General features: G+C 47.7%; 1 protein-coding gene across 5 annotated transcripts in view; it reads left to right on the forward strand.

The window, feature by feature from the left end:
* The window catches only part of SYT6 (synaptotagmin 6), a 94,870-nt gene that overhangs the window by 15,460 nt on the left and 54,723 nt on the right, over window positions 1–24,687 (forward strand). For 2 of the 5 annotated variants that reach the window (XM_073320217.2, XM_073320218.2), the window contains exon 2: window positions 20,273–20,348. The exons of the other annotated variants lie outside the window; for them this stretch is intronic. In XM_073320217.2, the coding sequence (XP_073176318.1) occupies window positions 20,331–20,348 (18 nt within the window). In that variant the 5' untranslated portion in view covers window positions 20,273–20,330. The remainder of the gene's footprint in view (window positions 1–20,272; window positions 20,349–24,687) is intronic. 5 annotated transcript variants of the gene reach the window in all.

The raw sequence follows: 24,687 nt of genomic DNA on the forward strand, positions 1-24,687 counted from the left end.
CCTGAGAAACCCTTGTTTTCTTCTTACAATTTTTGGCAGCTTTCCTTGTCCAGTATGATATTTTTCCTCTTCCTTCTTGTCAGAAGCAATGATTGGTGCTCTTTCTACCTGGGAATTGTGTAAACACAAGACTTGTCTGCAATAGATGTCATCATTTCACTTTGATGAACTCACTAATCTAACAGTCACTAATGAATAGCAGTTGTTCAGGGGGAGACATGAATCCTCTCTGCACCATGCAGTGTCTTTAATTAGACTTACACATTGCAAAATGGCATCCTAGTGGGGCTGAGGCGGGGGAGATTTGGAGATGTTGTGAATGAAATTGTAGACGGGATGCAAAGACGAAGTTACTCTCTCGGGAGTGCTAAACATTTGGAAGCTGTGGATGCTAATTAGGGCCACCTTGAAATTTAGTTCAATTTGTTATGGTACAGTATGCTAGTATTTGACAACATCTGAGGAAACTGTGCAGCAAAGACTACAGGCAGGCTGCCAAGATCTCAGTTCTTTACATACCCACCAGAAACATTAGGACAGAAAATCCAGGGTGCCTGGTCCTGTCTGAGTAGTAATTGCATAGAAATTCCAGTGTCCTGATGCCTCCTGTACTGTAAATTATAATTCTGATTTTCCATCCATGTTTGCAGCTGATGCAAGGAAATGTATTTACTATTGAAATACAGTCTTAGGTCAACACCTCCAAACCCCACTTGAATGCACCTTTCTATGTGCAGTGTAGTTTGTCAGCTATGGGCAAGCATCTGCCCCAAAATCACCTGGCTGAAGTGCTGAATCTGGTCTCTGGTTAAAAGGTTTATTTTGCTGGGGTGTTATGGTGCATGGCACAGAGCCACACAGCTAATTAGAAAAGGCAAAGGAAGCTTGGCATCTGCCTGTAAATCTCCAGGATCAGACAGTCCTGCCTGTGTGAGCTGCTGCTGTGTAGTACATTCTAGGGGTTAAAGAGCTCCGCCTTTGCTACAAGCTAATAGAAACGACAGCAGCATCTAACAACAGGAGCCAGCCGTGCAGAGCTGGAGTGGAGAGTTCTCGATCCCTCAGCCGAGCCTGAAGTCAGCTCCTGAGCCTCTCTACCAAAGAGAGATGGTTTCCATAATTGCTGCATTACCAAGGCTGGGCGATTCCCGGTGTCCGGAGCAGGGAGCTGGGGCCAAGAGAAGCACTGGCCCCTGCACAGAGCTAGGCTGGGGTATCCTTCCCTGCAGCCTGCAAAGAGGCTTTGTCAGTCACATGCTGGGGTGAGTCTTAGTGTAACCCACACACACCTTCTGGGTGTGGTGTTCTGTCCCATCTGAGACCACTTAACGAGAGAGTTAAATGAGTCTGCTCTACAGCCTTAGCTAAGAGCGAATTGATTTTAGCTCATGCTGTAGAGGCTCATGCACTAAGCTCCAGGGGTCCCCAGTTCAATCCTGCCTGCTGACGACCAGCACACAGCCACAACTAGTGCCATTAGGGAGTCAGGACTGATAATCAAGAGTGGGACTTCAGTGGTGACCTAAACCCACCGGCAGCCAAACTGCCCCCCTCCCGGATACCCTATGCCAGGGGAGCAATTGAGAGCAGAAACAGCCATGTGTCCTTTGGAGCTTTGCCAAGAGGGGGCGCCCTCAGGACGTAGTTCCAGCCTTGCCCCATCATGGGATGGGAGGCTTGAGAGGCTGTTTTGTTCCAAGCTGTGGGGCTTTCACCTCTTCCCTGGGGAGCCTGCCCCATGGTCTAATAGTGCTCACACACAGGCTGCTTTTCCTGATGCTCAGTCTAGGGTCACTCCTGTGCAAATCCCTGGGGCTCCCTCAATGAGTCCTGTGTCCCCAGTGCGTTGCACCATGCAAGTGTGTGGATGATGCCTTGTCTCCCCTCACGTCAGATCTGATCAGAAATGTGAGCCCCAGAGCCTGACCGTAGGAATGAGGAGACCCCGATTCCACTCACAATCCAGCCTTGTCCTGAGCGCTTCTGCAGGAAAGCTCCGTGACAGACAAGAGCATGAGCACTGGGTCTAGCCCAGAGCCCAGGTCAGTGGGATGCCCAGGCGAGTTGGCTTAGAGTTCCCTTGCCCTGATTCTGAGCAGGGGCGTAGTCCAGGAGTACGAGCTGTCGCTGCGCTGCAGCTCATGCACTCAAGCGGAGTTAAAGGCAGAGCTGTGGGGATGCTCTTGGGTGACTCCTCCTGCCTCCTGGGACTGCAAGGCACTTCCCCTCTCCCCCCCTCCCCGCTGTGGGACCCAGCAGGCTGCCTCTTGGCTCGGCAGAGGGGCAGAACAGTTTTGGTGACATGTTGTAATGATGCTGGTTCTGGGGGGACCCAACTGAGAGTGCCAATTCAGGACAAATTGCTTAAAGCAGGGCAGTTACTGCCCCAGGCTGGGGTTTCCATGCACACCAAGGCAAACCAAACCAGACAGACAGAGAAGACTTTGGTTTTACCCCACGGGCTAACCACAAGTCACACAGGCAATTCCCTTAGACACTCCAGTTTCCCAGTATCACAGCAGTGCCACTCGTTATGGGGACGAATGGTTATGAAAACCAATATCCCAGTAAAAGAGAAAAGGTTCTCTCGATCCCAAAGTACCAAACCCCAGACCCAGGTCAATAAACAAGTTAGATCTTACCCACAAATCATGCTGTTGCCAATCTTTTAGAATCTAAAATCTAAAGGTTTATTCATAAAAGGAAAAAGATAGAGATGAGAGCTAGAATTGGTTAAATGGAATCAATGACATACAGTAATGGCAAAGTTCTTGGTTCAGGCTTGTAGCACTGATAGAATAAACTGCAGGTTCAAATCAAGTCTCTGGAGTACATCTACAGCTGGGATGGGTCATCAGTCCTTTGTGTAGAGCTTCCATTTGTAGCAAAGTCCCTCCAGAGGTATGGAGCAGGACTGAAGACAAGATGGAGGAGCTGCAGCAGCTTTTTATATTTTCTTGCCATGTGGACTCTGCTTTCTTTGTCCCAAAGACAAGCTGTCCATCACATGGCATGGAAAAACCTCAGAGTTCTGTCCATAGGCATGTCCCTGCATACCTTGCTGAGTCACAAGGCGTGTCTGTCTTCTTTCAGTGGGTCAGTTGTATAGCTGATGGTCCTTAATGAGCCATCAAGCAGGATAGGCAGAGCTGACACCAACTTGTCTGGGGTGTCACCCAGAAGCACAGCGTAAGTTTGAAATACAGACAGTACAGAGCCAATACTTATAACTTCAAATACAAAAATGATACATGCAAACAGATAGTCTAATCATAACCAGCCAACCATAACCTTGTCTTAGACACCTTATTTGACCCCCTTTATACAAGATTTGGTGCCGCTGCAGGACCTTGGTTGCAACAATGATCTATACGGTCCCAGATTATGTCAATAATGTCACACATGTATTGCTGTCACAATGTGCTGTTCTATCCAAGCCAGAGCATTTAGCAGAGCTGCAGTGGTTTTGAACTGGGAACTACGTTTCAGTGGGAAGATTTCTGAGATCCTGGGCTCTGGTCACTTCTGGGGAGAGAGAGAGAGCACCAGAGAGAGAGAGCCAGATAACAATTCTGCTTCACACAGACTTGTGAGGTTTTGACAGCTCTTTCCATTCCAATGTGGAACAAAAGCAAAAACCTTTTGAGCATTTTTGTAGAATGGGCACTTTGGGATCCACACAGTCGGATCTATCTATCTATCTATAGAGATCCGGCTGTCTGGATCCAAAAGTGCCCGTTCTGCAAAAATGCTCAAAAGGATTTGCTCTTATTCCACAATGGAATGGAAAGAGATTTTAAAACCTCACAAGTTCGTGTGAAGCAGAATTGTCCTCTGGCCACCTCTACTCAGGTCCCAGCGGCTTGGGCAAAGAGACATGCTGTGTACGGATTATGTAGCCTTCATTCAGGGGACACCACGGTGTCTCTCTCCTCTTTATCCCAGCAGAGTTCACAGACCAGAGGGCTCTGGCCTTCCCAAGGGAGTGAGCCTGCTAAAGTACATCGGGCATTTTGCAGGAGGAAGGTCGTGAGGTTCAATTGCAGCTGTTTCACATGAGCCTGGGACAGAGCAGCAGTCCTCTGTATTCAGTATTACGGAGTCATTTACAGATGTTGCTACAGCACATTATGATAAAATGTCATGGGGTTAGCACACAGCCCAGTACTATAATTATACTCAGCATGGCTTGTTATAGCTTACTAGATTGGTATCTGTTAGGCATAAAGCATTGACAACTGTTTCTACTACATTTATAACCCTCTGGAGAGCAGCTGATTAAGACACAACACCGTAAATCACTGAGGAATTGTGTTCTCCCTGGATTTGGGAAGAAGGGTTTTTTACCTTTCATTTTTTATAATGGAAAATATATTTCGGTGCTTCTCGTCACTAGAGGTTCTTCTACTGTGCTCCTCGCTGTAGTAGCTGAGCACCTTCCAGGAGTGAATTACTCAACATCACTCACACCTGTCACACGTGGTTTGTCCCTTCATCCTCTCTGCAGGGGAAAAGTGTGTGCTCGGAATGGCTTAGTTTGGTAGGGTGAGCTTTTTGGGGGAGGGATTTGGTTGGTTCTTGTTCGGGTTTATGCGAGCTTTGGGGGCATGGGGAGATTTTGTTTTGTTATTTGCATCTTGTAGCTGAAAACTATCCTTCTGCTTGCCCACCTTGGCCAAACAGCAAGCCGCGCACATGCAGGGTGCCAGGATTCCAGAAGCAGGGTTCTTACCGGGGCAGTAACCTTGTGTTCCTTTCATTGAACCATGATTCCCACATGCCTTATATCATTTGTGTAGGGGCCTTGCCTTTCTGCGAGTGTGGCAGCCCATTGAAATGGCTGCTTGGTTCTCTCTAGGTACGTGTCTGAGACCCACTCCGGTAGTATTTGCTGCCTCGCAATGTGCGACAGGGAATGTCTCATCCGCACTTCACAGATGGGGAATTGAGGCACAGGGCAGATTAAGCCCATGGATAAACTATGAGCGGGGAGTAAGTCCCAGCTCACATAGACACACTTGCACGAGCTCTCATCCGAGCTAGCAGGCCAAACATAGTGGGGCAGCTGTGAGCAGAGCATGGGCCAGCTGCCTCAAGTACAACTCCACCGGCCTCCCCCACCCCCACCCGCATCCCTCCAGGGGCAGCCTGGGTTGTCACACAGGGTGGAAAGAGGAATTTGCAGAGATCTGCTACACTTGGAGCCCTTATGCTAAGAACAGCTCCGGATTTTAAAGGAATTTCATTGTACAGCAAGTGTGACCGTTTGCTTATTACTTGGCTTGTGACTTTTCTATAGCCCTTGCAGCCAAATTAAGAAATAACACATTTCACTCCAGCCTCAGTGTCGAACTTTCCATTTTCTCCTTTGTGGCCTGAAGCTTCCCACTAGAACAGATTTGAGATTTCTTTTTACTGCTAATCCTTGGTTTATCAGCCATGATCTGACTCAGGCCATATAAACACATCAGGGTTATGTAACCTTTCAGTGCTTCAGCGTGCATCTAGTGGAGACAAGAGGAAGGGAACTTGCTGCTTTAAGACAGACAGTCTGCCTAAGCTGGAAGCCAGTTCCCCATCCCTTTGGGAGACAGGTGGGCCTGGCTTCAGATACCCCAGAATATTGGGGAAGTTTGCAGTTAGAGCTAAGCTCTGCATCTTGGGCCTGTCTGTCTCAAAAGCTGTAAATTGTACTTTGTGGGTGTGTATAACTGTAAAGGGAAGCTATGATCAGTGGTGATGTACAGCAATGAGTCAGCGATGGCTGCAGAGTTTCTGAGGGGCAGACCCCAGAGCCACCCCATAGGGACAAAAATACAAAGCACTTACCCACCGTGGCTTGTGTATTCCACTCACACCGGACAAAAGTAGAGTCCTGCAAATTAAAGATGTCTAAAGGCAGATTGATTTTATGCTTGTGATTCGATTTCCCCATCCTGCTAGATGGGGCACTGTACTTGCAACAATCCAGAGGAGCAAAAACTAACTATATCTCCTCTTGAACATTCAGTGTCCCCCCACAGAAGCTCTGTCGCTTGTGTGTGGTATTAGTGCTTAGTAGAGACGTCTCTGAGAGCCAGGATTCACTAGCTGCGCTTTGCCTGGCTGGAGCCTGATAAGATGGAGGCTTCTCATACATGGAGCAGGCACACAGAATCCTTGTGCTCATCAGTCATTTATGATCCTTTGCTCTTTGCTGGGCAATTAAATCCTTCCCTGCCTCACTCCACCCAGAGGGGCCCAAGAGCCAGACTGGAGACTTGAGTCAGTTCCCATTATAAAATAATCTGCCTCTGCATTTGAACCCCCCTTTGGGTATTTCCCTGGGAGTTACTGGCTCTGGGGTTTGGTTTGGTTTTTAAAGCCACAGCACAATGAGCCAGCTGCCCACCCACTATAAACTGGTTCGCGAGCTGTGCCTGATTAGCCCTCGTCAGAGAGATTAGTGGGCTTGCTGCCCCGTTCTAAACGCATCAAGCCACACGTTGAAAGGCGCTGGCTATGGGGGGAAGGTCAGTTCTGGGTTTAATTTGTTTCCATAAAACACACCATTAAAAGACAAAGGCTTTGGCTACACTACTACGAGGCTTTTAGCAACACGACTGTGCTGCTACAGCCGGGCCGCCAGAAGACGTCCAGTGTAGCTGCTGTTTGTCAGCAGGAGAGAGCTCTTCCATCCCCTACGAGTGGCTGCAGCTTCATCCGCAAGAGAGCGCTCCTGTTCACACCGGTGCTTTTCGCCAGTAACACTTTTGTCATTCGAGGGGGAGGCCGACAAAGTGTCAGTGTAGACAAACCCTAAGAATGCAGGCTCCTGATCACGGAACTGAGACTGGAAAGCAGAAGAGGCAATTCTGAGGGCAGGTGTTATGTGGTAACTACTCTGTGCCAGAGAAGAAGTGAGCGTGTAATAGCCAGCTAAGATGGCAAAGGGACCTGCAGCCCTTCCCCCTACATAGCCTCCTGTACAATTTGCTCTGAACCAGGAGCTCTGCAGCAAGCGAGGCCTCAAGCTGCAGCCTGAAGGCAGAGATGAAACCCCCCGATCTCAGCAGCATCCAAAGATGGTGAGCTGTGGCTGCTGGTCCAGGATCTGAGCCTTGCAGTTGCCATCTTTCCTCAGCAGAGAGACAGGGGTGAGAGGGAAGCAATGGGATGTGCTGGAGACAGACCGTGGTGTGTACAGGTCCATTGCTGTGCAGCTCAGGAAGTGTCCCTTGGTTTGAGCATCCAGGCTGGTAGGCGTTGCTGGTGCAAAGGGTAGTGTTTACAACAAGGTTAATTCTTTCACCCAAGGCTCTGCTCAAAGGCCTTTTAGAATGCCACTTGCTCACATTCTCTCAAAGAGCGTCCCTCCTTCCAGCACGTTATAAGTGACAGCAAAGCAAGCAAAGGGCCAGCCAACCCAAAATAAACATAGCTCCTGGAAGCCGGCAGCCAGGTCTCTCCTCTCCTGTGGCAGAGTCTGGCACTTTCCTTTCCAGTCAGAACTGAGAGGGGGTGGTGTCCGAGCAGCAGCTCCTGAGCTGTTCTGGTGGCCCTGACGATGCCTCGCGCCGTAACCCTGTACTTTGGCCTCGCTGCCTTAAGCTGAGCCGTTCCCACGTGCTAGAATCGAGCTCTGAATGTGGAGTAACGGACTCAGGACACAGTTCACTTTCTGTCCCACTGATGGTTGTGTTCACAGAACAGATCCTTAGCAGGGATAGGAGCATTCATAGTACTGGGGCGATTGTGGCCGTGCGGAGATGTCGTGAGCCATTCCCCAGAGGTTTAAATCCTGGCACCTGGGCTCTCCACAAAAAAGCCCCAAGTCACGAGGCTAGTGCTGGGGCCCCTCTTCTGTCTGGCTTCCGAAGCGAATGCCACGCGGACTCTTTCCTTACATTTCTGTGCCGGCCTATGTTCCCCTGCGCCACCAGGTCTCCAGCTGGAAACAGCTTGTCCCTCTTGCATCTGCCTCATTCATCTTTCTCTCTCCCAGCATCCCCTCACTGACATGCAGGAGCGCTGCTTTAATCCCCAGGCAGCATTCTGGCCCAGCCTGCATGAGAGACAAGGGATCAAATAGCGCTGGGTGGGATTTGTTCCCATGTAGGCAAAGGGCTCAAATGCCTGGGTTTGGTGTTGATCTCTGAGCTTGATTCTCTGGATCTGTCAGACTTTGATCTCGCTCTACTGTCGCTGCCTAGGTGGGAAAGCTGCTGCCAGCCAGAGCGGCGCTATCCAGAGGAGACCTGTGCAGCAGCTGCCCACAGCAAGAACCTGCCGTTGGGTCTGTTGGTCCCCAAGCCCAATAACTGGAATTCCCCTTCTGCAGGTGAGGGAGAGCAGCCCCGGCTGGGGGAGGAACCCAGAGGAACAGCTCATTTTCCAAAAATCCCACCTGAGCTCATGGCAATAGAAAGCATGTGAGATAAAGGGGGGGTGACTCCGCCAGACAGCCAGGCTGCTAAAAGCCTTCAGCACTTGAGAAATCACTTTAATGCATCTCTTCCTAAAGACTCAGTTACAATAAAATGGCAATATACAGTTTCAGACACATAGCAAAGCTGCAGCAGTCCCCAGCCTCCCTCCTGCCAGAGCCTGAGGACATGGGGGCATGCTGCGATCCAGTGGCATAGGAGGAGAAACCTCATTCAGCTGATTGGGTTGCATTCCGTTTAGTTTCTTTGCCATTTGCTGGGAAGAGCTGCCAGTGCCGAGGTGCTCTAGGAGATGGCCTGCAGTCCTGTACTGCTGGGTGGATGGTGTTCTCATTGGGATAGGTGGGGACTGATGCTGACGGAATCACTGTGATAGTCTCCATATGGCTGGGCTGTAAGTGTCCTCCAGGTGTTTGCTCATTTCCCCGGTGCATGGCAGCTCCACAGCTATGGAGACTTTCCTGCTGTTCCGGATGGAATTGTTGGAAGTCTCTGCTGCTGCTGAGAGGTGCTTAACTGAAGGGAGGACAAATGCTTCAGCAGTTCTGTTCCAGCAGCTTATGAAGCGCCCATGTTCTTCACTATTCCATGTGCTTGGAAGCAGAGGCTCCTTGGCTTCCATGTGAATTCCCCTCTATAGCTCTGGGCACTGGCAGAACATGACCAGGGCCTGTTGCTTTGTCCTTTGAAAAGCTCCAAACTTATGTCCTCACTCTGATTGGCATAAAATATTTAATTCTTAGCCCAGCCCCCAGACTAATTTCAGAACAAAGTCTTGCTTAGAGTTAATAATCTCTGCAAATACAGGCTTGTCCAGATAATGTGGCCAATACGACCTCAGTCATGTCTCCGCCCCAGAAAGTGCAAGAAATAGGGCACCCTGCTGTTAGCATTCAGGCAGCCGAGTCAAACTGAGATGCAGCCAAGCAAGTTCAGAATAGTATGTCCATCTCAGAGAGCAGCTTGCCACCTTGACGTGATAGCAGTTGTTTTTGCTGAAGGAAACCTCAGCTGGAACACATGGGGAAACCTCATGTCCCCAGTGTACTTGTAATGGGATGGCTTCCCCGGCAGGGCTGGATGCAGCGGCCAGCCAACCCTAGTTACTAAGGAGGTCCACCCAAGCAGGGATCAACTGATTTCCCTTATAAGAGCAGCAGGAAGCTCCCGAGAAGGGGAGATGCTCAGGGAGAGACGAGCAGAGGCCTGCCAAGGCAGGGAGTGAGGAGATTCCAGCAGGGAACCATGAGGCATCACATGGGGATAGAGAGACTCCAGAGATTGTGGGGCGACTAGGCTCTGGCAGGGAACCCTGAGGTGTCAGGGAAAAGGCTCCAGGCAGGGGAGGCCTGGCAGACTCCCAGCAGGAAAAGTGGGAGTCTGAACTTGGTGTGAATCTGAGAACTTCCTGTGGGAATGATTTTGTTATTTTACAAAATCCAGCCCCACGGAGGGGAACCAGAGAAAAGTTTGTTTGGGAATTTGTTTGAGAAAGTCCTGAAAGAGGGGAAACTGAGACAGGTGCCGCAAAGCCACTCTGAGCCACGAGGGGCTGTTACAGAACTGCCCAGGAGTGGTGTGCCTGTGACACTCCCCTTTCTTTGCCCACTGCTCTGAAAAGTCACGTGAGGAACACCCATGGTACAGTCCTTGCCCATAAGCAGCAGAGGAGAGGCACAGCAAAGCAGCCAGCACTGTGGGTGTCAGCAAGGCAAGCAGTATGGGGCCTGTCAGCACAGGTTCCCCGGTCATATCTCTAGTAAATGTTTGCTCCTAGTGAATTTCATCTCAGTAAGTGGCACTATGCATTTCACCTCCACAGAAAGACACCATGCAAAGTACCAAGCTAATGAGCGCTCCAGGCTCCCAGGCTGTGCTGAAGAACAGTTTTGTTTATTGCTAATATTGTACTCTAGTGATGAACATTAGAGGCGCTGCATTCCCTGCTCTGCCATGCTCTCCTCTTCAGCCTCCTTAGAAGAGAAGATAGCCACAAACACAGTCTCCCAGTCCACTGATGTGTGTAACTCCCCATTACCTTATCCTCCACCTGCAGCAATGGGTGCACTGTGCATTGTCACTGTCTTAAACCTCGGTATCAGTAAAGGCAGGGAGCATTCTCCATTACAGGGTAAATTCAAACCAGTGGGTTTACCTTGTTAGTGACTGTTCAGCATCCCCACTAATGGGGAACCCCAGAGGCAAGAGACCAGGGCCTGAATGGAGTTTATGCAACCTCCATCCCTTGTTCTCTGTGACTGTGGGAACTAATGCATTTCATAGCAGCTAAATAGCACAGAGAAGGGCTCACCAAGGCTCCCATCCAGCAACATACCAATGAAACAATGGCCAGACTGGTCAGACCAATGGTTCATCTAGCCCTGTTTCCTGTCTTCCACTGAATGTATCCGATGAAGTGAGCTGTAGCTCACAAAAGCTTATGCTCAGATAAATTTGTAAGTCTCTACGGTGCCACAAGTCCTCCTTTTCTTTTTGTCTTCCAACAGTGGCTGGTGCCAGGTGCTCCAGAGGGAATGAACAAAACAGGGCAATTATCAAGTGAAAGCAAAGCACTTAAATTCATGCATAACTTTAAGCACATTGGTAATCGCGTTGAATCTATGCACATACTTAAGTGCTTTGCTGGACTGGGGCCTATAACGTAGAGACAGCTGGAGGCCTTCCGAAGCTCAGCTTTCTCCCATTTTCTCCCATTTACGCTAGTGTTAGCTCTCTGTCTTCAAAATGAACCTCCAGCTATGTATTGGAATACAGTATGGAGAGCCCTGCTAATAATGCACTAATATATGTGTATATACTGTCCCTGCTGTGTTTATAATACAGCCTTTCATCTGAGGATCTCAGCACCCTTTACAAGGTTGGGTTAAGCCTCAGCATGCCCCTGTGAGGTTGGTGTTATCTCAAGCTTGCAGACAGAGAAACTGAAGCAGAAAGAAGTTAACTTGCTCAGTGTCAGGAAGTGAATCAATGTCAGTTGGGAACAGGACCCTGAGCCTGGGCGACTAACCCACTGGTCTGCCTAGCCAAACACACGGCCTGTCTTCCTAAATAAAGGTTTCAGAGGAACAGCCGTGTTAGTCTGTATTCGCAAAAAGAAAAGGAGTACTTGTGGCACCTTAGAGACTAACCAATTTATTTGAGCATGAGCTTTCGTGAGCTACAGCTCACTTCATCAGATGTTGATGAAGTGAGCTGTAGCTCACGAAAGCTCATGCTCAAATAAATTGGTTAGTCTCTAAGGTGCCACAAGTACTCCTTTTCTTTTTCCTAAATAAAGGCACTGCCCAGTCTGTGAACAGCTGCCACCAACAGCTAAGCATAGTTGCTTTTCTTTTCTTTTTGCTTGCAAAGATCCAGTCTTCTCATGGAAAGACCCTGTACCTACTGGACATTAATGATATGGCAGACTTTTCTTGGTGCTACATGGTAGATTATCTGTGTATTCAATCTGCTTTGATGTGAAGAAGAAGTTACTTGAGTTTTGATGTCCTATAGCTGTTACCAGATTTGGATCTTTCTGGCATGGTGAATGATGTTGATACACTTCGTTGCTATATGTAAATACACTGCAGGGACTGAACCTGTTTTGCATTAGCCCCTAATTGTACAGATATGTGTTTTGGTTCCTGCTTTGTAATTAAAAATAAATAATGGATTGGTTTAGCACCTCTGCGGCTTGGGGAATAGCACCATATGGTAGAGCAGAATTGCAGTACTTGGTTAATTTTCTGCTAATGGCCAGTGGGGCTGAATCACAAACGTGAGCAAAAAGGGTTGGCAGCTTACCAAAGAGATGGAAACCACGTTTAGATATCCAAAGCAAAGGAGAGGATCAGGGTCATGTTTATCAAGTTCACATGTTGCATTAAAATCTGGTGAGGAGGTGGGGGGTGGATCCATTGAGGACTTCTTTGGACAGCTCTCCCCATCCATTTTTTCTGTTCTATCTCAGGTGTAAGCATTTTTCCATCTTTCCTTTTTATTGGCCCATGTCCTGTTTTGAAATTTCTACCCAGGTCACTAGATAAACAGCTCTGTGGTTTTCTATCAAAGCAGCAGCTTCAGCTTCAGCTGCTAGGTCTCCAGCATATCTCCATTTATCTTCCTTGTGTTGCTTTTCACAGCTTTTGTCTGCTTTCTTATATGCCTCCTTTGCCTTTTCCAGTAGTTCTTTGGTCTTAGCATTCCGGAGTTTTCCGTTCAGTACTTTTCTTTCCTCAGTGAGAGGCCACATCTCTTGGTTTATCCACTTCTTGCTTTGTCTATTTTGATATCCAGTTGTGACGGCTGCAGCTTGAATCACAGTGTCTCTGAGCACTGCTCATTCTCCATCAGAACCAAGCTGTATCTCACCTTCCTCTGCCTCTGGCAGTGTCGCAGATCTGCCCCTTAGTTCCTGTTGGGATTTCTCACAGTACTCCTTTGTTTTCAGTTTTATACTCTTAATGTTCTCTACCACCTTCTGTTTAAAGCTGATCATCTCAATTTCAATTTCAGTTTAGCAGTGCAAGTGTTGTGGTCACTGCAGAATATCTACAGGATGATAGGATCTCATTCTGGGTCAGGTGACCTGATGCTCAAGCTAATGCAGATGTGCTCAACCTGAGTGTTCATATTGCCATCTGGTGAATTCCATGGTTCTTTGTATGAGAACAGGTTACTTGCAGAAATAAGATCAGAACCAAGCGCAGCTCAATGAGTCTCTCCCCATTTTGGTTGATGGTCCCCAGCTGATGCATCCCCATGCTCTTTCCATGTCTTGGTTGTCACAGCCTACTTTTAGCAATACAGGTTTCAGAGTAACAGCCGTGTTACTTTAGCAATACAGTTGCCCATCACCTAGCTGATGTCGCTAGGTCCCAAGTCTGGAATCCGGGGCATCAGTGAGAGCAGATTGATAGGTGTGGATGAGAAGTGCTGCAAGCAACAGAAGAAATATCTCATTTACTCAGGTCATAGTGACAACAAACCCTCTGCGGTAATACACTCATTATGGAAAAATCACCCATTAATTGGGACCTGACTCCAAACCAGAGTCCAAAAGATGTCAGTTGTACAGTGCTGTGCTCAAACAGGAACAGAGCAGTGGGGAAAGAGATGAGTTCTGCAATTGTATCCAAAGTGCGATTGACAGAATATCTAAACTATTCATTGTCTGCTAATAATTTTTTGTGGTTTGTGACTGGTTATCTAGCCACGTGGTTTGATGTCTGTTGGGTGAATGAAGCTTCTGAAGCAAAATAGTTAAAAATAATGAATTATGCAGTTGGATTAATCATAATTCAAGTTGAAATTCATGAAACATAATAAACTAGTGTCCAGACTCATGAAGAAGGAATAATTTCACCCTCTGAGTAACTGATGTAGAACTCAGAACACTTTTCACAAAGTTGTTAATGAGCCACTTTTCCAATTATTCTACCAGCTCTAGAACTCATGGAAAGGACCTCAAAGCCACATCCTTGAGTCAGTGGCATTCAGGCACTGGAGTCTATAAAAACACCCCAAGAAAGAATTACAGAGGGTGGGAAAAACTGCAGCTGCCTATGGAACAAGGGTGGTTTAGACTGAAAATGTGAGGTTGCCTTGTATGCTCATGGGCAGCCGAACATGATCCAGCCACTAGCTCCCTCCAGCCTCTCCCTAGAAAGCAGGTTGTCTCCATGCTTAGCTGGCAATAATTAGGTGGTTTTGATGTTATAATCTTATATAATTACTCTCAAAATATCCTCTGATTCATCCCAGCCTTTGAAGTCGGCGCTTTGCATTCCAATAAGCTCTCTCATTGAAGAAGCATCTTGTAGTGGTAAATTAAACTTTTCAGAAGTCATTTCTATGTAATTGAAACTTTGGTGTAGCTGACTCCAGTACCTGGTATCTCCACAGTGTTGTGGAACATTCTTTAGCAGGGACAAAGGGTGCTCTCTCTGTGTGTAGAGCTCTGCATCCCTGCGCCAATGCCCTTCCACCGGGGCCCTGCATGCTGGAGCCACTCTTCATGGTACTGCAGAGCCCCTGGATTTCCCAAGTGAGAATCTCAGTGGGAGTTAGAATCAGCCACAGGGAGCTAGGCTTCCAGGAAGGAGGGGTGGGGTTATAGAATCATAGAATCATAGAATATCAGGGTTGGAAGGGACCCCAGAAGGTCATCTAGTCCAACCCCCTGCTCGAAGCAGGACCAATTCCCAGTTAAATCATCCCAGCCAGGGCTTTGTCAAGCCTGACCTTAAAAACCTCTAAGGAAGGAGATTCTACCACCTCCCTAGGTAACGCATTCCAGTGTTTCACCACCCTCTTAGTGAAAAAGTTTTTCCTAATATCCAATCTAAACCTCCCCCACTGCAACTTGAGACCATTACTCCTCGTTCTGTCATCTGCTACCATTGAGAACAGTCTAGAGCCATCCTCTTTGGAACCCCCTTTCAGGTAGTTGAAAGCAGCTATCAAATCCCCCCTCATTCTTCTCTTCTGCAGGCTAAACAATCCCAGCTCCCTCAGCCTCTCCTCATAAGTCATGTGTTCTAGACCCCTAATCATTTTTGTTGCCCTTCGCTGGACTCTCTCCAATTTATCCACATCCTTCTTGTAGTGTGGGGCCCAAAACTGGACACAGTACTCCAGATGAGGCCTCACCAATGTCGAATAGAGGGGAACGATCACATCCCTCGATCTGCTCGCTATGCCCCTACTTATACATCCCAAAATGCCATTGGCCTTCTTGGCAACAAGGGCACACTGCTGACTCATATCCAGCTTCTCATCCACTGTCACCCCTAGGTCCTTTTCCGCAGAACTGCTGCCTAGCCATTCGGTCCCTAGTCTGTAGCGGTGCATTGGATTCTTCCATCCTAAGTGCAGGACCCTGCACTTATCCTTATTGAACCTCATCAGATTTCTTTTGGCCCAATCCTCCAATTTGTCTAGGTCCTTCTGTATCCTATCCCTCCCCTCCAGCGTATCTACCACTCCTCCCAGTTTAGTATCATCCGCAAATTTGCTGAGAGTGCAATCCACACCATCCTCCAGATCATTTATGAAGATATTGAACAAAACCGGCCCCAGGACCGACCCTTGGGGCACTCCACTTGATACCGGCTGCCAACTAGACATGGAGCCATTGATCACTACCCGTTGAGCCTGACAATCTAGCCAGCTTTCTACCCACCTTATAGTGCATTCATCCAGCCCATACTTCCTTAACTTGCTGACAAGAATACTGTGGGAGACCGTGTCAAAAGCTTTGCTAAAGTCAAGAAACAATACATCCACTGCTTTCCCTTCATCCACAGAACCAGTAATCTCCTCATAAAAGGCGATTAGATTAGTCAGGCATGACCTTCCCTTGGTGAATCCATGCTGGCTGTTCCTGATCACCTTCCTCTCATGCAAGTGCTTCAGGATTGATTCTTTGAGGACCTGCTCCATGATTTTTCCAGGGACTGAGGTGAGGCTGACTGGCCTGTAGTTCCCAGGATCCTCCTTCTTCCCTTTTTTAAAGATTGGCACTACATTAGCCTTTTTCCAGTCATCCGGGACTTCCCCGGTTCGCCACGAGTTTTCAAAGATAATGGCCAATGGCTCTGCAATCACAGCCGCCAATTCCTTCAGCACTCTCGGATGCAACTCGTCCGGCCCCATGGACTTGTGCACATCCAGCTTTTCTAAATAGTCCCTAACCACCTATGCATGGTGGCTCCTGGGTCCAGGATGAAGGGAGGTTCCTTGCCACATGGATCTCAGATCTGTAGTGCTTGGAAGGGGCCCTTGAGCCTCTCCCAGCGGGGTATCAGTGAAGTTTTCCTTGTGGAGATTTCTGCCCCACCCCTTGTGGGAAGGGAGAGCCAGCCATTGGAAGATATGCACACAGCTAAACCTTGCAGGAATACTTCATATAAAGCTATGCAGATCAAATTCTGCTCTCATTTACACTGGTATCAATCCAGATGAACTGCATTGACTCCTATGGAGATACTCCGGATTGAACCCAAGCATAACTGAGAACAGGATTCAGCCCACATTCTATGATAGGGAGCCGCCGAAACCAAGACTCCCTCCTCTACAGGCTGTAACAGTTTGAAAATGTGCCCTGCTCCTTTGAGACCATGCATGGTGCGTCTGAAGCAGCCCCCCTGGGTTCCTGGGCTGCTGTCCCCAACAAGCCCAGCATTCCCTGGCACCTTTTGGTATCTCTGTGGCTACTGCCTAATGCTGCCCTGCACTGGGCAGTGAAAGGTCTGATATACTCCTGGGGAAAGAAAGTGATTGATTTGTTTTCTTTGCCTGGTCACACTGGCAAAGAACTCAGTAACTGGGGGGTCAGCTGCCTTTTACTAAGGTTTGCCCTGTTGTCTGTTCTAGGAATTGAAACGCTTGCTCTTCTGCAAGTCTCTCAGATGGCTGGGCTGTGAAGTACCTCACCTTGCCTGGAGGTATAAACCTGTGTTAGTTCCAGTTGCTACTGTGAGAAAGATACAGTGACTGGTGACATTTGCTCTTGTCATTCAAGTTACTGGTTGAACAGAAGCTGTTCTGAAAACCAAGTACACCCAGCTCAGAACCTGGGGACTTGTGGGGCCAAATCTCAGTTCGCATTGAATGCCATTTGCTGGCTGAGTGGCTGCTACATGGAGGCTCCATTCAGAGAGAGGCTGCTTTGCATTCCTTATTACAGCACACAAGATGGAAGAATGTCTGAAGGAGGATAAAGCTCTGTCCGGTTCCTAATTGTTTTCTGACCTGTTTTGCTACCGAGAACTTAATGAAATATCTCCCCATCAGTTGTGCCCCTCGCCTCTACCTGATGGGGGCTTGTTTCTACAGGAGCACAGTTTTGGTGCTTAACAACACATTCACATCAGGCATCCAGCCTGTTTGATGGCTTGTGAAAAGCAAATCAGCTGCAGTTAGACTTGGAAGCAACAGATGCAAATAACCTTTCTAGTTCAAGAATGTTTCAGGAGATATTTTCGTAGCTTGCAGACACCAAGAGAACACGGCCAGTTAATTAGAATTAGAAGCATTAAAAAGCTGGAAAAATACGCCCCCCCCGGCCAACACCCTGAGAGCGAAGGGCTACGAGGTGCAGATGGATGCCCTGATCGTCGGACCCCTGCAACGAGCTTGTGCTGCGGACCTGTGGGATCGGTCGATGCTACGCACAGCTCATGCGGCGCCTCATGGTCTCAGACACCATCCGATGGTCCAGGGACATCTACATCGAACACATCACCGGCCACCAGCAGTACCAGGAGGTGTGAGCCAGTCCGACATCGTGCATCAACTATGGGAAAAGGACTGAGAGACTTTTTCCATTGGACCATATGAACGGGAATCATAAACTCACTGAACATTAAATCCCACCAAATGAGGGTAGATCCATCCTCATCATCGTATCTGCTCATTATACTCCACACCTGAACATAGCCATTATATGGACAACATATCCCCATAGCTCAATGTCTGTACTTTGACCTGTTAAACTTTTACCCCCAATCGGGGAGATTGCAGATTATTTATTCCTTACGCCACCCGCTCCTAAACCGAATTTCGCACCCCTTGATAATCTGTACCGTATTCCCTGATAACCAGTAACTTCTATGCCTAAACTCTGTATGGTTTTCTTTTTACTTCAACATTACCTTAATAAAATTATTAAATTTGAAGCCTAGGACACCACCCAAATGGAAACAAGTAGCCCAAGGACACAGCCACAAAACTATCAGCTGGTTGACTGGCACCTGACTCTAATGCCAACATTAGAGAGCAGGTGGGGGATACTTCTCACCCTGATTGGGCCCTATGCGGGCCTGAAGCTGGGAGTCCGCAGTCATAAGGGGGTCAAAGGTGATCAGATTTTCTTCTTAAATGCCCTGGTAAAAAGAGGTCTTCATTTCGCATTGCTTTCATCCCCCTCTCTGAGCCTTCCAGAGCTTAGTCCAAGCTGGGTTCCTGCTTCCGCAGGACCCACTCCCTATTACCCAGGTGGTCTGTGATTGCTGTTCCTTGGGGTGCTCTTCTTTTCCTCTTGTTAACATTATGCTTCTATCCCATATTTTCCCTGCTTCCTTGGGTGTCTCTGCACAGGTCACAAGGCAGAGCTCCAATGGCCAATGTCTGTGTATAGCTGAGGTTTAATGGATAAATTCAAGGTGAGCTCTTCTCTTTCATTAACCCATTTGTGCCTGAGATTCCAAGCAGCTCCCTGTGCACAGATAGCAAAGCCCAGCTGGTGGTGCTTGGTGGAAAAAGAATTAAATTGCCAGTTGGTGTGTGTCCCACATGGGCTGCCATAGCAGCAGAGCGTCTTTGCCTCTCCCCTAGCCATATGCTCTCATAGTAATCTGACAAAAACCCACAGTCTGATTGCCAAAAGCTCTAGAGATAGACCCATACATCTTCATAGCTGCTATTGTAACAGAGAGGTGCTGAATGACAGAGGGGCCCTCACAGGACTCCGCCAGGCCCTGCCGTGTTGGTAGGGGGGGTGGCTGGCTTGCTGTACTAGCATCCTTCCCCAGGGACAGTGGGCACAGTGCAGCCAAGACTCTGCCGTATTGCTTTGTAAGGTTTTTGTAATGACTTGTGCTGTCCAAGGTCACTTGACAGGTTTTTGTGAAGACTAATTAGATAACGTCTTTGCAGAGCTGGGAAGGTGCTGTCTTATACAAACTACTTTTATCGATCAGTCTCACTGACTTGAAAGTATCCAAATGCTTCGGAATCACATCAAGACAAAGGGCTCTGAGGTTATTTCGTAAAAGGAGCCACCTGAGATATTCTCACTCTTCCTGCTCTCCTGTAATGAAACGGTGGAGTTTGGTGTTCCTCAGCAGGTGGCTGTCACATCCCAGTAGAGCTCCGAGCCAGTTCTTCATCTGAAAGAAAATCTTAGCTGGGAATGCAGCAGCCACACCTGCTCCCGGTGCCAAGACTTTTCATCTCTCACTAGGCCATTTGCAATGTTACCAGGCAAGAAGCATTCCCAAGAGAGATGCGCTCTCTCTCTCATTCTCAACACACAGAGTCCAGGCCAACTAGAAAGTTGTACTGTCACAAGCTCGGTCCGTGTAGTGCCACCAACAAACCTGTTTCTGCAGCGTGCATCCCACTTAGCGCATTCTGTCCACACAGAGTCCAGTTGCATGGCAAAAGCGTGGTGCACAGTTGGTAGGCATCCCACAGTTCCCTGGGAGGCATGCAGGCATTCCACAGTACACAATGACAGTTTCCCACGTGGCTAGAATGACCCAGAGATGCTACAATGTTGTGTGAGCTACCAAATTTCTTTTCTTTTCTCTCTCGGGGAGGGTTGGGTAAAAAGCTAAATTATAGCTAGTGATATAGTCAGTAGAGCTCTTCACATCAGACTAAGAATCATCTATGAATCTTAATGATGGTGAAAGCTACTTCAAAGTAATAAAAGTCAGGGTTGCCGTAATTAGCCCAGCATTGTCTTGCGGTGAATAGACTGGTGTAATTGGGGCTTTGTCTGGAGCGTTAATTCGTTTTCTGTTTGGACTCTGCTAATTATCTCCATTGGTAACTCAAGCCTGGGGAGCATAAAATCACCAGGGACATAAAAACTGCATTTTAATCACACCATATCCTCCTAACATGTTTTCAAGGTGAAACAAAACGGACCATTTATTGATGAGCTGTTTTCAGGGTCTTCAGAAGGCATTGGGCCTGGGCAGGGGGTCTGGAGGGAGGGGGGCAGGAAGGGCTTTGACAAACCCAACAAAGGCTCTCCCTTTGCCTCTGCAAATAGCACAGACTTGCTTTTAGATTGAAGGTGGAAATCTCCAAACTGTCCTGTCTGCCCACAGGGTCCATCCCATCTCCTGGGCACCCCTCCTGGAAAAGACCCACAAGATGGAATAGAGAATGGAAACCTTCCCACAGGTTGGTTGGTTGGTTGGTTTTCTTCCTTTTGAGTAAATCCTGCAGGGTTTACTAGACAAATCAATCACAGGAATGTAATTCTCTAGACAGCTACAGATAACTAGAGAAGAGAGATCATTCTCAGTTCAGTTTGAACGATTCTAGCACCATTTCTCTAGAACCCTGTTACATTCCTCTAGGGCTCTATTGGTTTAAACTCATTAAATTCTATAGGCTGTTTCCATGACAAAGAGATTTCTTTATTGGACATTTCAGTGTGTGAGTCTCCAACCAAACATTATCCCAGTGTCGCTGAGACTGGAAGTTGCGGTTGCCAAGTAGAGACCCTGAGGATGGCCTGCTCTCAGATGCCCAGGCTTCTAAGCCAGGTTCCTGCCCCCCTGTACGGTGAGCCCATGACATGGCCCTTGCGCGGCTCTCCCAGTCACCCCTGCTTCTGACTGTGCCAGGCGCCGTGTTGTCGTGCTGAGGCAGCAGCTGATCATGTGCTCCATTTCTCAGGAAGGAGAGAATGCTCTGGGGCTCTGGACTTGCTGCTGTTTCCTTGGCTTTTTGGAGGCCATCTCCTCCTCCTTGTTTTTTACTTGCATCGGCCACCAGAGTGGCTAAGCTCTGTCTCTGCCAAGGTCTCCAAACCAGCGTTCCCATTCCAGGACTGCGTGCTGCAACCAAGGTCAGGCCTGGCGTCAGTGGCAGCCTCTGGCTGGGGGATGGCATGTGGATGTGACACCTTCTCAGCAGCCATGAGCAGCCCTGGATCAGGAGCCAGGGACATTGCTTGTAAGGGGAGCCAGCTGGCCACAGGTACTTCCCAGCAGGGTCACTGGCTGCACATGGGAGCAGGTAGGTGACACAGAGGCCACTTGGCAAGGTGTTGGAGGAGCAGTTTGCACTGACTTTTGTATCGGGGTGCCAGCCCACTGACACTGTGGGGCTATCCTGTGAGCTGCTTCACTTGGGCTGCCTCCTCGGCAGCAGACCCCAGGGAGCTATGCCACTCTCTGCAAAGAGCAATGCCTGATTCATGATGCTGGTTTGGTTTGGGTCTGGCTGGGAAGTGACTTAGGGGAGATAGACCGCGCCCTCTGAGATCAGTCGCTAGTGCAGGCAGCTGGGGGCATCTGGCAGCTTGACGGTGGTTCTGCAGCGTAGCTAGAGCTTCTTAGCACCTGTACAGAAACCGGGCAGAAAGAGGGGGCCAGCTACTGCAGCGACCCTGCATGCAAGGGGCCTACAGGGAGCTCTGTGCACCAGTCCCAGCAGGATTCTGAGTGTGCTGTGTCCATTGGACAGAGGGAGCAAAAGGGACCCAGAGCTTCCTAGGGTGGCTCCAGCTGCCTTCACACAACATGCGCCGCTCCTGAGCTGCACCCCTCTGGCCACTGTCTCCCACGCTGCTCTGTTAAAGTGACAGCTACTTCCGCAGGAAAACAAGAGTGCACAGTGGTGTTTCGGTGATGAGCTGATCCAGGCTCTTCATTGGCTCAGAGGACTCGTCTGATTCATTGTTTTTCTTAGTGTCAGGAGGCAGATATGGGATATCAGAGACAAAATTGACTCAGTTTCTTTGATGTTTTAACTGTTCCTCCTACTGCATAAACAGTGAGAAAAACTCATTTAGCAGCAGCTTCCTCTGTACCACCTGGCCTCCTCCAGCCAGTGAACATCCCCTCACCCCTTCTCAAAACCAAAGCACATTAATTATGGTCCAACTCCATCAAATTAATATTTGTTTGTTAAATCTGTTCTCAGATAATCCAATGTCATCTTCAAACAAGCTGATGTTTTTCTGAGGCCGGCTCTTTTTTTAACACCATCTGTAAACTCCTGGTCCCATCCTCCTTTGTTTTAGGTGAGCTGCCAGAGGAAGGATTTCGGAGCTCATGCATAAAAGCATCTCTAAATCCTGTCAAATCTTGTGAATGCCAGCTCAGCAAGGAGACGTGTGGAGCCATCTCAAATAGGCAACAAGTTTTCAGAGTTGATGATTCATTAATTCTGAAACTTTTCATTAACAGCTATGGTGTGTTAGCAGATTTGTGAGTCCTACATAATTCCATGGCATGAAAGAAATGTCTTAGGAGAAGTTTCCTGCAACACAACCACTTCTATCAGTGATAGATTCTGCATTGCAGCTCTGCTTATTTCCCTTATAGCATCATGCACTGTAGGTAGTTTAAATAATCAAAAGGAGGGAATGCACATTAAGGGGAGGAATTATGATTATTACTATTTTGAGTTTCCTGATGGTAAATCCAAAAAGCAGCTTTGTCCTGATGCAGCCAGGCTGGGCTGTTGCATTTTGTAACTCTTTTCCTTTTAAAACTTCCTGTCAGACAGCTGAACTGTCTGAGGATTTGCTCTCTCATTTCTGCTGTCCCCTTGCAGGGTGATATGGATACTTCTCATTCAGCCTCAGGGCCTTAGCTCAGGGCCAGCAACAAATGTCCTTATTTTTGTTGCTAATCATAGGAATAATAATAAGGATAAAGATGCTTTCAGGGGATGCACCACATGGTAACCTCGTGTTGTTGATGCTAATATACTGTGTGTTCATATCTATATCTCCAGGCTTAGGGCTAGAGACTTCTGACAAGGATTTGAAGGAACTGTAGTGGAAACTATTTCTTCATTTAAAAAACCATTTGCAAAGGAAAGTGCCAGAAAAGGAGCAACAAAGACACATTTTCAAACAACCCAACTGCTTATGTTTTCATAGAATATTAGGGTTGGAAGGGACCTCAGGAGGTCATCTAGTCCAACCCCCTGCTCAAAGCAGGACCAATCCCCAATTTTTGCCCCATATCCCTAAATGGCCCCCTCAAGGATTGAACTCACAACCCTGAGTTTAGCAGGCCAAAGCTCAAACCACTGAGCTATCCCTCGTACAGAACTGTGTTTGACACTGAGAACCCTGAGAAAAATTCTAGGACTTAGCTCAAAATACAGTAGATCGGTGTCTCGGAACTCTGTGATGTTGAGAACACAATTAGCCAAGTCTCCTAGGAAGCTCCGCCATCTGTCTTGCAATTCTATTTATTATTAAATGAGACTAAACCCATTCACTCACCAGCCCATGACATGCCCTTTCTCCCGAGGCTCTGATTGCAGTGGCTTGAATAAGATAATCTGTACAGTCTGACTCAGACATGGACTGTTCATGGGGCTGCCGAAGGAGAGTAGCTGAGTGCAGGAGGTTTCCAGTATTCAGAGAGGTGGGAGGTGGGTGCTTATTCTCTCCATGTCCTGCTCCTTCACTCACTGGCAGCTTTTACATGCCTCCTTCAAGGCAATTAACCTGTGGGTAGCAAAGAAGCTTTCCCCAGCTCTCCTAGACAGCCTGCAACCTAGATAGTTAATGCAATTGGGATGCAGCTCCTAGGTGTTAATACAATTAAGATACATGGAACACTGGGAACCACAAAAAGCTGTATCTCCTGAAGAGGTTTCTTTACCTCAGTGGCGCTAGCTTATTGATATCCAGATGTCACATTGTGTATATATGACACTTGTTTGAGAATTGTTTGTTTATTTCAACTGATGTTAAAAATCATGTAGATCCAATAGCAGTTGTGTTCCCAAATAGCAAGCCAGCGACAGCTAACAATATGAACAGGTTCCCTCATTATGCCAACAAAGTGATTTTCTTTATTTCATTTTTAGATTCAGGTGTTTTGTCAATATGAACATTTAAACCCCCTTCATTTTTTATAGATTTTTTTTCTAGCCTTTAACATCAAAGATCTAATTATGGCTAGATCTAAAGTAAAACATAGAATCAAAGGGAATAGAACTCATGGAAAGACCTTGTATTTTATGGTGAGACATATTTCAAGGCCTATTTCTATAACAGCTGCAATGAAGAACAGATGCAAGTTGCCTGGATTGTCTGATAAAGGCTCAGCTGCCCAATAACAGGTTTGGAGTGATTTATTTTTAAATTGCAGTTTTGGGGTGAATTAAGAACCTTTTAGAGCTCCTGAAAGTGAGAAGTGGTTGGCATTATCTAGATTTAGGCATAGTGCAAACAGGTATTGTACACTCATACACATTTATGCCAATTGTAAAAAATAGCAAATAAATAGCAAATAAATAAATTTCTACCAATGCACTTCAATCTCAACCAGCAATAAAAAGGCTGGTTTGAAAACAGCACACTCTCCGGATTCTCCGTTGTGTGTGACAAGCCCAGCGGTAGCAGAAAATAACAATTTTCTGGGACTGTAGGCAGGGAGGGTTCTGATCAGCCCCAGCTCTCCCATCCAGCTGCTCTCTGTGTCCTGTCCTCACGTCTCTTTATTCTGTGCAACTCTCCTGTTTATTGTTACAACCTCTGTAT

The sequence above is a fragment of the Lepidochelys kempii genome, chromosome 21 (genome assembly GCF_965140285.1).
Source record: "Lepidochelys kempii isolate rLepKem1 chromosome 21, rLepKem1.hap1, whole genome shotgun sequence".
Classification (NCBI taxonomy): domain Eukaryota; kingdom Metazoa; phylum Chordata; order Testudines; family Cheloniidae; genus Lepidochelys; species Lepidochelys kempii.